The 9,249-nt window shown below is 40.8% G+C and overlaps 1 protein-coding gene across 7 annotated transcripts in view; it reads right to left on the bottom strand.

The window, feature by feature from the left end:
- Positions 1-4,715: 4,715 nt before the first annotated feature.
- LOC111862321 (zinc finger CCCH domain-containing protein 13) overlaps positions 4,716-9,249 on the bottom strand; it is a 45,911-nt gene continuing 41,377 nt past the window's right edge. For all 7 annotated transcript variants that reach the window (XM_023847604.1, XM_023847607.1, XM_023847608.1 and 4 more), the window contains 2 exons: positions 8,076-8,208; positions 4,716-6,754 (listed from right to left, as the gene is read on the bottom strand). In XM_023847604.1, the coding sequence (XP_023703372.1) occupies positions 5,125-6,754; positions 8,076-8,208 (1,763 nt within the window). In that variant the 3' untranslated portion in view covers positions 4,716-5,124. The remainder of the gene's footprint in view (positions 6,755-8,075; positions 8,209-9,249) is intronic.

Below are 9,249 nucleotides of genomic sequence, written 5' to 3'. Positions count from 1 at the left end.
TGGGTCCCGGAGGAAGTGGGCAGCCACCCGCAGACGGATGATCCCCCGTTCGTTCCCTCGTGGCGTAAGGGACGCCATCATAAAGGGCAAAGGGTACAGAAGAGACTACGGAAGGGCCCGGAATGCAACAATGGAATAAGGAAGCGAGGATTGAAAGAGCAGCTACGCCTGGAAAACAAGAAAACGTTCAACAAGACAAATGTCAACTAGGCCCTGAAACAAATCATAGCGCAGGTTGTCAAGCTAGCAGCTGGGTCTTCCATGCGTATTCGAAAAATGGCATCAAAGAGAAGCCGGCAACCGCCCAAGCGAAAGAAAAAGACTACTAGTAGATTAAAAGCCAGAGATGTACGAGCATCGACCACTCTCTGAACTTTGTCCGCGACGGACGGAAAGGAACCCTAAATCGTGGTTGGTGGTACACCTGGACCGGTTCGCACCTCGTCTCTAAGGAGGGAATAGCCGGAGCAGTTGGAGAGTAATCACCATTAGAACCGAGCAATGGGGAAGGAAGGCGAGGCAGGAAACAAACGTCACAAGTACAACCCTCAGAAAAGAAATGGCGGTATGCCTTAGGGTGTAATGAAGCATTCGGGCCCGTTGCTAAGTAATGGCTTAAACAACGCCCGCTGCTAGGCAACAGATTCCTAACAAGCAACAACTGAACTATAACAATGAGCGGTGTCTTTTATGTGGTCCGAGCAGGGGTGTTGGAGGCAGGCCAGGTCTAGAGCTTACTTTCCTTTTATTGCTAGTGGGGTGGGGCTAAGTCCCTTGTACTGCGGCCACTTCTGGCCTAGTGTACCAGCCTCATATGATGGGTGAGGGTGATTGTGGAGCAACTTGTGGAATGAAGATTGGCAGGGGAAACCGAAGTACTCGGAGAAAACCTGTCCAGCGCCACTTTGTCCACCACAAATCCCACTTGACCAGACCCGGGATTGAACCCGGGCCGCCGCGGTGGGAACCCAGCGACTAACTGCTTGAGCTATGGCGCGGCCTTAGAATGAAGTGCAGTACAGGGAAGTGAAGAGTCGGTTGGTGGGTTAGTGAGCAGTCGAAGAACTGCAGTTCAGTCGTTGTGAGCTGCTGTTGTTAAAAGCTGGTAGCTGAGGTACGGGAAACGCCCGCAGTTGAAACCGTTACCAGGAAGCGATTAGTGAATACACAGCACACTGAGAAGACTTGGTACGCGCCGCAGTGAACTGCTGATTGTGCGAATCTGTGATAGCGTTATAGTTATTTGTAGTTAAGATCTGTGTTCAGTAAATCAAAACACCGTTTAGAGTCATTTTAACATGCGACAATAAGTAAAATACAGTATACGTGTATGCGTGTCGGCACGAAGTACGATCGTCAAGTGCTTCTGCAGGACAGTGCATGCTTCACCATGATTTCTACTGCATATCTTCCTGTTTTCTCCCTTCGGCACAGCCTGGTCTAAGGTATTTATTTATACTTGTATAGCTGTAGTTAATGTGGTATATTTGACCAAAGAACTGTGTAGCCAAAAAACAGCCACTGGCACATAACATGTGTAAAAAGGCGACAGTAAAACATCCGCTGTTAGGGAACACGTTGTTTCCCTGGTAACGAGAAAACACGCAATAATGGAACAAGGAGAAGTCGTACAAAATTATGATAACGAAAATGTTCGCGATATTGGACAAGGTGAAGCCCGAAACAGAATGTATAAGAGGCTTAAACTTGGCGGTGGTCAAGCATACGACGGTTCAAGTGAGCAGACTGCCGCTGTAGCTGAAGCTACTAGAAATAGGGCATAATCTGCTGTACTGAGCCTGACAGACAGATGGCCTTTATATATTCAATGCATTCATTATCATGTTTAACATGTAAAATGTAAATATCCTTTACGTTATGACAAATGACTTACTACTATATACAACTCTGATAAAAGACAGACCCGTCCTCTCATCAGAGAGGGTGCCCCACAATAACAAGACCTAAACTGAGTAATAAATATCTGGTCATGAGCCCATATTGGGCTCAACACCAAGATGGACTGACCGACAGTCAGTCACAATGTGACTTTGACTTGATTACGAGTCCTGAGACAGCAGTTAGAAGAGTTTGAGATTGGTGTCAGATGGCCGCCAGCCTATGAGGATGTGAGCCCGGGAGAAGAGGCATGTCCACAGTTGGAAGATTTTACCAAGCAGCACAGTGAAGATCGTGACTCAGAACACTTGCCTTTGTGCGTTGTAAAGAGCAGTCATGAGTTGTGTGTTAAGATGTTCAATAAATCCGATTACCAATCTAAACCCCATCTACAGTAAATCATATGACATTATACTGACATGGGTTGTCTAGAGATTGTGGTTAGCTCTTTCCATAGGACACAACAAAGTTGGTGTCTCCCCTTCACGAGGGAACTGAAACAGATCTAATTTCCAAAACGTTGTATTCTGTGGTTTTTAGAATACCGGACAAAGATAACCCAGTAATTTTTGTATAGCTCCAAGTTTTATCTTCTATACTAGACAAACATGAGTGGTTAGCCTCACATCCAGGCTGCTTTACCCAGATAGGGAAAGTGATTTTCTGTACTCCAAAGTGTCGAGACCGGCTCTGGCACCCACCCAGCCTCCTACCCAGTGGATACCTCGTGCTGTTTCCCTGGGAGTAAAACAGCTGGTGCATGAAGGTGGACACACAATCAACTAGTGCAGAAGTTGAGAATACGTGAATCTATATGTTCACTCCTCCATGTCTTCATCGCAAAGCGCTTAGTTAGTTGGGCACTGGGACTTCACCTTTACCCATTGCACAGGATGGGAAGACCCTAGAGCATGACTGAATGCAGTAGCAAAGGGGGACATCCCTGCAAATCACAGATTGAACTTGTCTCAAACCCATAGACTATTCCTTACATCAACTGAGCTACCCATCTCTTTAATGCACAGATAATGTAATAAACTTTGTCTCACAAATCAGAGCTTCCAAAACCAGTCAGAAGGATGTGCTGTTTGATATGGTTCTCAGGAAAGCCAATGAGACACCCCTATACATGTTGAACACCATCTTGAATGTGATGGTAAGTGAAGTTGTCCCTGTGCTTAACTAATTAAGCACTTTGCCATGAAGACACATAGGGGAGTGGATGTGTAGACCAATGCTTTCTTGACTTCCGCTGTAGTTGGAGGTGAGGGGTCAGCTTCACGCCCTAGAACGTGATGGTAGCATAAGTTTATAAATGTTCGGTGGCACAAAACGCCTCTGAATCATTGGTAAACTAATCACATTAAACAGCGTCACATCACATACAGCACTACTCTTCAGTCACTGCATGAGTACCTCTGATTTCAAAAGTCAAAAGATACTACTACAAAATGATATTACTATAGTCACATGACAGGGCATCACCAAGAAGTAATGAATTACTGACCAGCATCCTGACAAACTGAATCACAATATATGATCAGTGATGTAATTGTACACTCAAGTGTGAACAATCTGCACTGTCAGGCAGCCAGGAAATATAATAAAGCGTCCCACCACAATAAACCCAACCACTTGAAACTTGCAAGACTAACCCCAGAATTCACAGAGTCCTTCCTCCATGATAACACGTTGAAAGTTGACCTACAAGTGAACAATTCTCATGTCGTACTTCTTTTGGCTTATTTTGGACTTCACCCATCGTCTGGTATGTAAAAGACAAAAAGGCAAAAAACCACGACGTTTTGGAGACAGATCCAGTCTCCGAAACGTATGAAAGTCAAATAATTATTTGTATATACACAAAATCCCCCTTTATGCAGCATGTATGGTGCATGGGGTTTGCCAGCTCCATAACACAACCTCAGCACAAAGTCATAAGCAACACAGCAGAATTATGGGTGAATGATTTGGGATACATGTACTGTAATGCAATCACATATTCACCTAGCCTCTACCGTAATTGCATTATTATGCAGCAGCACTGCAAATGGGGGCTGGGAGAAATACTGCATGACAGGAGAACATATGACCATTGCAAAACTTGCATGCATAGTGGATAATCGGGAATTTACCATACTGGTGAAGTAAAGAACTTCATGTGGCCAGTTAGTTAGTTAGTTATTTAGAGAGGGTTGGTTTCTCCATGCATCGTGACCATTTTGATCTATTGTGCTTCCCTCTATGATATTCTACAAGTCTCTTTACCCTACCGATAAATGGTGCGTACCATCAGTCCTGCCGAGCAAGCGAGTTTGGCCACTTGCTTAGCGGTGTCTATAATGTTTCCCCCATCTATAAGAGGCCTTAGAGACTATTGTTGGGCAGGAAATGTCCTGGAATTTGGATCAGTGATCCCCTTTGGGGATATGAGGTTCTTTTACGTGCCATAAAGTTATGACACAGGACACACAGCTTAAAGTCCCTCCCGGAGGACTTGGTCCCTGAATTTTTCCGCCCTTAAAAATTCGACGACCTCCACCAGGTATTTGAACCGCGTACCACGAGTTATGAGGTGGGAACGTTACCTCTAGACTACGGAGGCCGCTATGTGGCCAGCTATGTTGTCATATAAACACTAACACAGTAAATTATGTAGGGATATTTGTATGTGCTGTATTTTCAACACTGATTCATAATTTATTATCAGTGTTCAACCTCCTCTGAACTTACTTGAATATTCTATGGTGATTTACTTCTTACACCTGAATGCAGTAATATGGATGTCACTGCTCTACAATGCCAAACATCAAGAATGAATTTTACTAAATACTTTATTTTGTCTTTTTACAGTTTACTTTGTTGAGTGAAGTAATCAACATGACTGTGTCCATAAAAGAGTGATTATAATTTATGACACAGAAAAGCAAACATACAATGAATCTGAATATATATGTTGACACAAACCAGCAACTTTCATTGGTGACATGAACACAAAGGCTAACAAGTTAATTTATAAAACTAAATGGCAGATTATGTAATGTATATCACTACAAAATAAGCCATAAAATGTTACTATTATTAACATAAAACACTCTGTTCCCAGTACACATTTAGAATCAGAATTTATTCATTGTTTGAACAAACTACCATACAAAATATGATGCAACGATACTGGATTAATGTCTGATGATGCAGCAGAAGATCCCTGCAATTATACTAAGTCTACCAAGCATGGGATTTAATAAATGACTTGTTTCGTTCTTTCATTTCCTCTTTCTTTTGTGCTTTCACCTTGTTCAAAAATTTATCCATTTCTTCAATGCTGTTCTCAGGAGGAAGCCTGGGACCCTCTGGAACTTTATGCCCACTTTTATCATCTGATTCCTTTTCTGCCCATTTACCTTCATACATCTTCCGATCTACATAGTTTGAGCTTGATTCTCTAGAGGGTGGACCACCAGGAGGCAATGGGGGTAGCCCATAATCATCATCATCAACTGCTTCCCCTTCACTTAGTGGTTCATCTCTAGACTTACTTGGAACTGAGCTAGATTCCTCTTTCTTATTTTCTTCAGCAATGTACTTGTTAATTTTCTCCTTAACTGCATCAACTTTTTTCATTGGATCATCATCTTCACGACTGTAACTCCGTCGATCATCACTATCCCTGGATCGAGGCCTTCCATCGTAACGACGACTGTGGTAATCCTTATAACCAGACCCAGGTTTGTAATGGAAGAAGCGCCCCCTACCTCGTCCTCGACCACGATGAACAAACGGCCTGCCCCTTCCTTGAGGAAACTTCTGATGGAAATTTCTACCTCCACGCGACGTAAAGTTGCCACGTGGGTTTTTATAGTTCTGGAATCGAGGGCGATAGTAAGTACCACGATTTCGTGGGTAACGCCCCTGGTGATATCTGTTCATGTGATAATCATGCTTCCTTCGCCTGTCATCAGACTGACTTCTACTACGACGGTGGTAATGACCATCCTCTGAACGAGAGCGACTACGTGAATACCTGTCATAAGATCGACTACGACTGCGATATGAACGAGATCGCGAACGTGATCCAGAGCTCCGATATCGAGGATATGAACGTGATCTTGAACGACTGCCATACCGGCCATATGATCCTGACCTGGATCGTCGACGTTCATAAGAGCCAGATTTTGATCTGCTCCGATTCTTTCTGTATGAACGTGAACGTGAGCTGCTGTTACTTGATGCACGACTGTATTTCTCACGGGACCTGGAACGACTATGTGATGACTCGCCTGATGAAACTTCTCCAGCACGAGGCTGAGGCTGCTGTGTTTGTTGTTGTTGCTGCTGCTGTTGTTGTTGTTGCTGCTGCTGTTGTTTCTTCTTCTTCTTCTTTTCTGAATCTGAAGTATCACTCTCACTGTCAGTTCTGGGGCCCTTCGGCTGAGAAGATGCAGCAGGTGCAACAGCTGCAGGCTTACCTCTGCCTACAGATGAATAGGCAGTCTTTGGAGGGACACCTGGAGGAAGAGGAGGTAAATCATCTGTTTTTTTATCCAGCACACGTGGATTGATACGGAAACCTCCCTGGTACTTCTCCATAAACTGCTGAGTCTTGCTGACTGTATCATCCCGCACTTCATCTGAACCTTCATTCTTCACCTTCTCAGAACTCATCTTATCAGGCAAATCCCTCACTGCCCCCTTTTTCACTTGAAACTTCTCATCTGCTACTGGTTTCTTCTTTCTCTCACCTTCTTCTTCACTACCAGCTTTGTCAGCATCATCTTTAATAAATATGAATCTCTTCTCTTCTACCTCTTCCCATGGCTCCTTGTCCATCTGTGTCTTATCCTTTTTCTTAAGTCTGAAAATATTTACATGTATATCACAACTATATTTATAAAATAAAATACGAGTACACACACCACACATAACCTTGCATATAATTACTATTAATTACATACAACATATTAATATCAGCTACATGTTTTGCTCTTAAAGGTCATCAGCAGGCTATAATACATATCATAAATTCACTGATCCGTTGTCCAAATTGGGCTGGATATTGAACTCGTCAAAATAAGACTTAATTTGCAGAAGTACAATCATGTCAACAGCAAACAACCACACACAACCAAAAGCACCAAATAACCATAATTTACACTGTCATTCATAAACAAAATTGCAAGGAATATAGTTATTAAATGTTATACATACTTAGCAGAAATATATTCATCTATTGAATAAAAAGCATGTGTTGTGAGGAAACTTTTCAGTGTGTGTGTGTTTAAAAATCTTCACATTATCACTCATTCTCTGTATATTTTGAAGATTATTATAAACCATAATGGATGAATACAACACGCCTCTCCGGATTGAAGATAATCTCACTGATGAGTCATCAGTGATGACACATGTAGCTTTCCAAACTGTCTAGTATTTATATTATTATTACTGTTGGTTTGAAAAAAATTGTGATTTCTAACAAACATCAATATAGAATAGATATATAGGCTATAATACATTCATTCTAAAGAATCATCATTTATAGCATAAATACTGGCCATCACACAGAAAGCAAACACATACCCATGAAATATATATATATATCATAAAATTATTACAATATTTATAATCTTGCACAAGTCACCATCATAACATCTGGTTCAATTATGGCAAATCCATCCCAGCAGCTGTATGGCCTATGAACATTCAGATGAGACACTAAGCAATAAAATTCAAGAAGAAAACCCTGCCTACAACAGTCCATCAAAAAAATATAGAAACATCTGTGCATGCAATATAATGAATCAACACATTATCATGTTATCAAATGTTCATAACAGTGAATTAGTGAATGGATGCATGGGATGCAATAGGCAAATAGGACTCTCAATTAACTCCCTGACATGTGTAACAGTAACTTCTGTGTCACACTGGCCAATATTTACAAAATAAGGAACAGATTTATCAGAATGATGTACTGTAGCCTAATGACAACCTTTGAAGTCAAAACATGTAACTAGGAGTAAGTGGCATTGTATATAATGAATAACAACTGCATAAAAGGTTGTGACAGTGCAAATATGTGTACTGACAGAAAAAGCGTAACATGGTGCCCAAGTATGTTTCACAAAACATAAGCTCAAGAGATTAAAACACACTAATATCATAGTGTTCCTCACCTTGATGGAACAGACCCAATCTGCATTTTCCACTTGGCAGCCATAACTGTTGCAGCTTCCGACTCTGTTAATTTACCTTTGTTGTCCCTAGGTGGTGATGGAGATTCAGCAAAAATATCCATCTTTTTCTTTTCTACAATAATAAATAACAATAACACATCATTAAGGTTTTACAAAATTAACAGATATGACAATATTTAATCTTTTCTGAAGTGGTTATACAGACACATAATAGTAAACAGGACTATTTCAAGATTTTTCAAGTCTTTAGCATTACCCAAACTGAGAAATCTTAAGATTCTTCACGTGCTCACAACCTCACCTCACGTGGTGTCATTTATAAGAAAAAATTCACACCAATATTGCAACTACCAAACATTCTGAGCAGATAGTCATTTTTTTAAACCATGTATATGGACAGCCAAGCATGCACATTAAACTCTTCTGCCTCACTTTTCAGTAACTTCATTAGACAGATTCTGCAATGCAGATTTTCTAGAGGCCCTAGATGGTGGGTTAATGACACCTTTACAAAGTTCCTGCTACATACAGTCAGGGTAATATTTGCAAATAATTATAAATCACAAATAATGAAAAAACTGCTGTGCGAAAACTCTTCTTTCAAGCGAAAATTCTTTTTCTCTATATATGTAATATCACGAAACTGATCCTATGATTTTTACTGGCATAATGAAGTTCTTGCGATATTTATCATACTAAAGTACACTGCATTTTCATGAGCACTCAAATTCACATCCACTTTTAAACTTTCAGAGGCTGGACTTTTGAAATGGTGGGAAGCTTGAGCAGGCCAGAATTTATTTAAATGCCCGTTGCTACTCAGCATTTAAATGTCTGCTCCTGTTAGGTCGCTTAAACAATTTTAAGCATTGTGTTTAAAAATGCAAGACATATTAAAGGAAGAAACACCATATGACATATTTTTAATATGGAGCAGAATTTATCTTTTAAACAAAAATATTCAGAAATACATTTTAAAAAGGAAAAAAACCCTATGAGGAGGGTGATATTCTGAAATGTCAAAAATCACCAATATATGCCAGAGGAATGGTTCTGAACTCAACAGGAAAGCTTTGAACTACTATTCAGTTCAGAATTTTGTTATCCTCAGATGTTCTACCTCAAAACCAGGAGATTAAATAATTAATTAATT

The sequence above is a fragment of the Cryptotermes secundus genome, unplaced genomic scaffold (assembly GCF_002891405.2).
Source record: "Cryptotermes secundus unplaced genomic scaffold, Csec_1.0 scaffold319, whole genome shotgun sequence".
In the NCBI taxonomy this organism is placed as follows: Eukaryota; Metazoa; Arthropoda; class Insecta; order Blattodea; family Kalotermitidae; genus Cryptotermes; species Cryptotermes secundus.
This window is presented reverse-complemented; position numbering and strand designations above follow the sequence as displayed.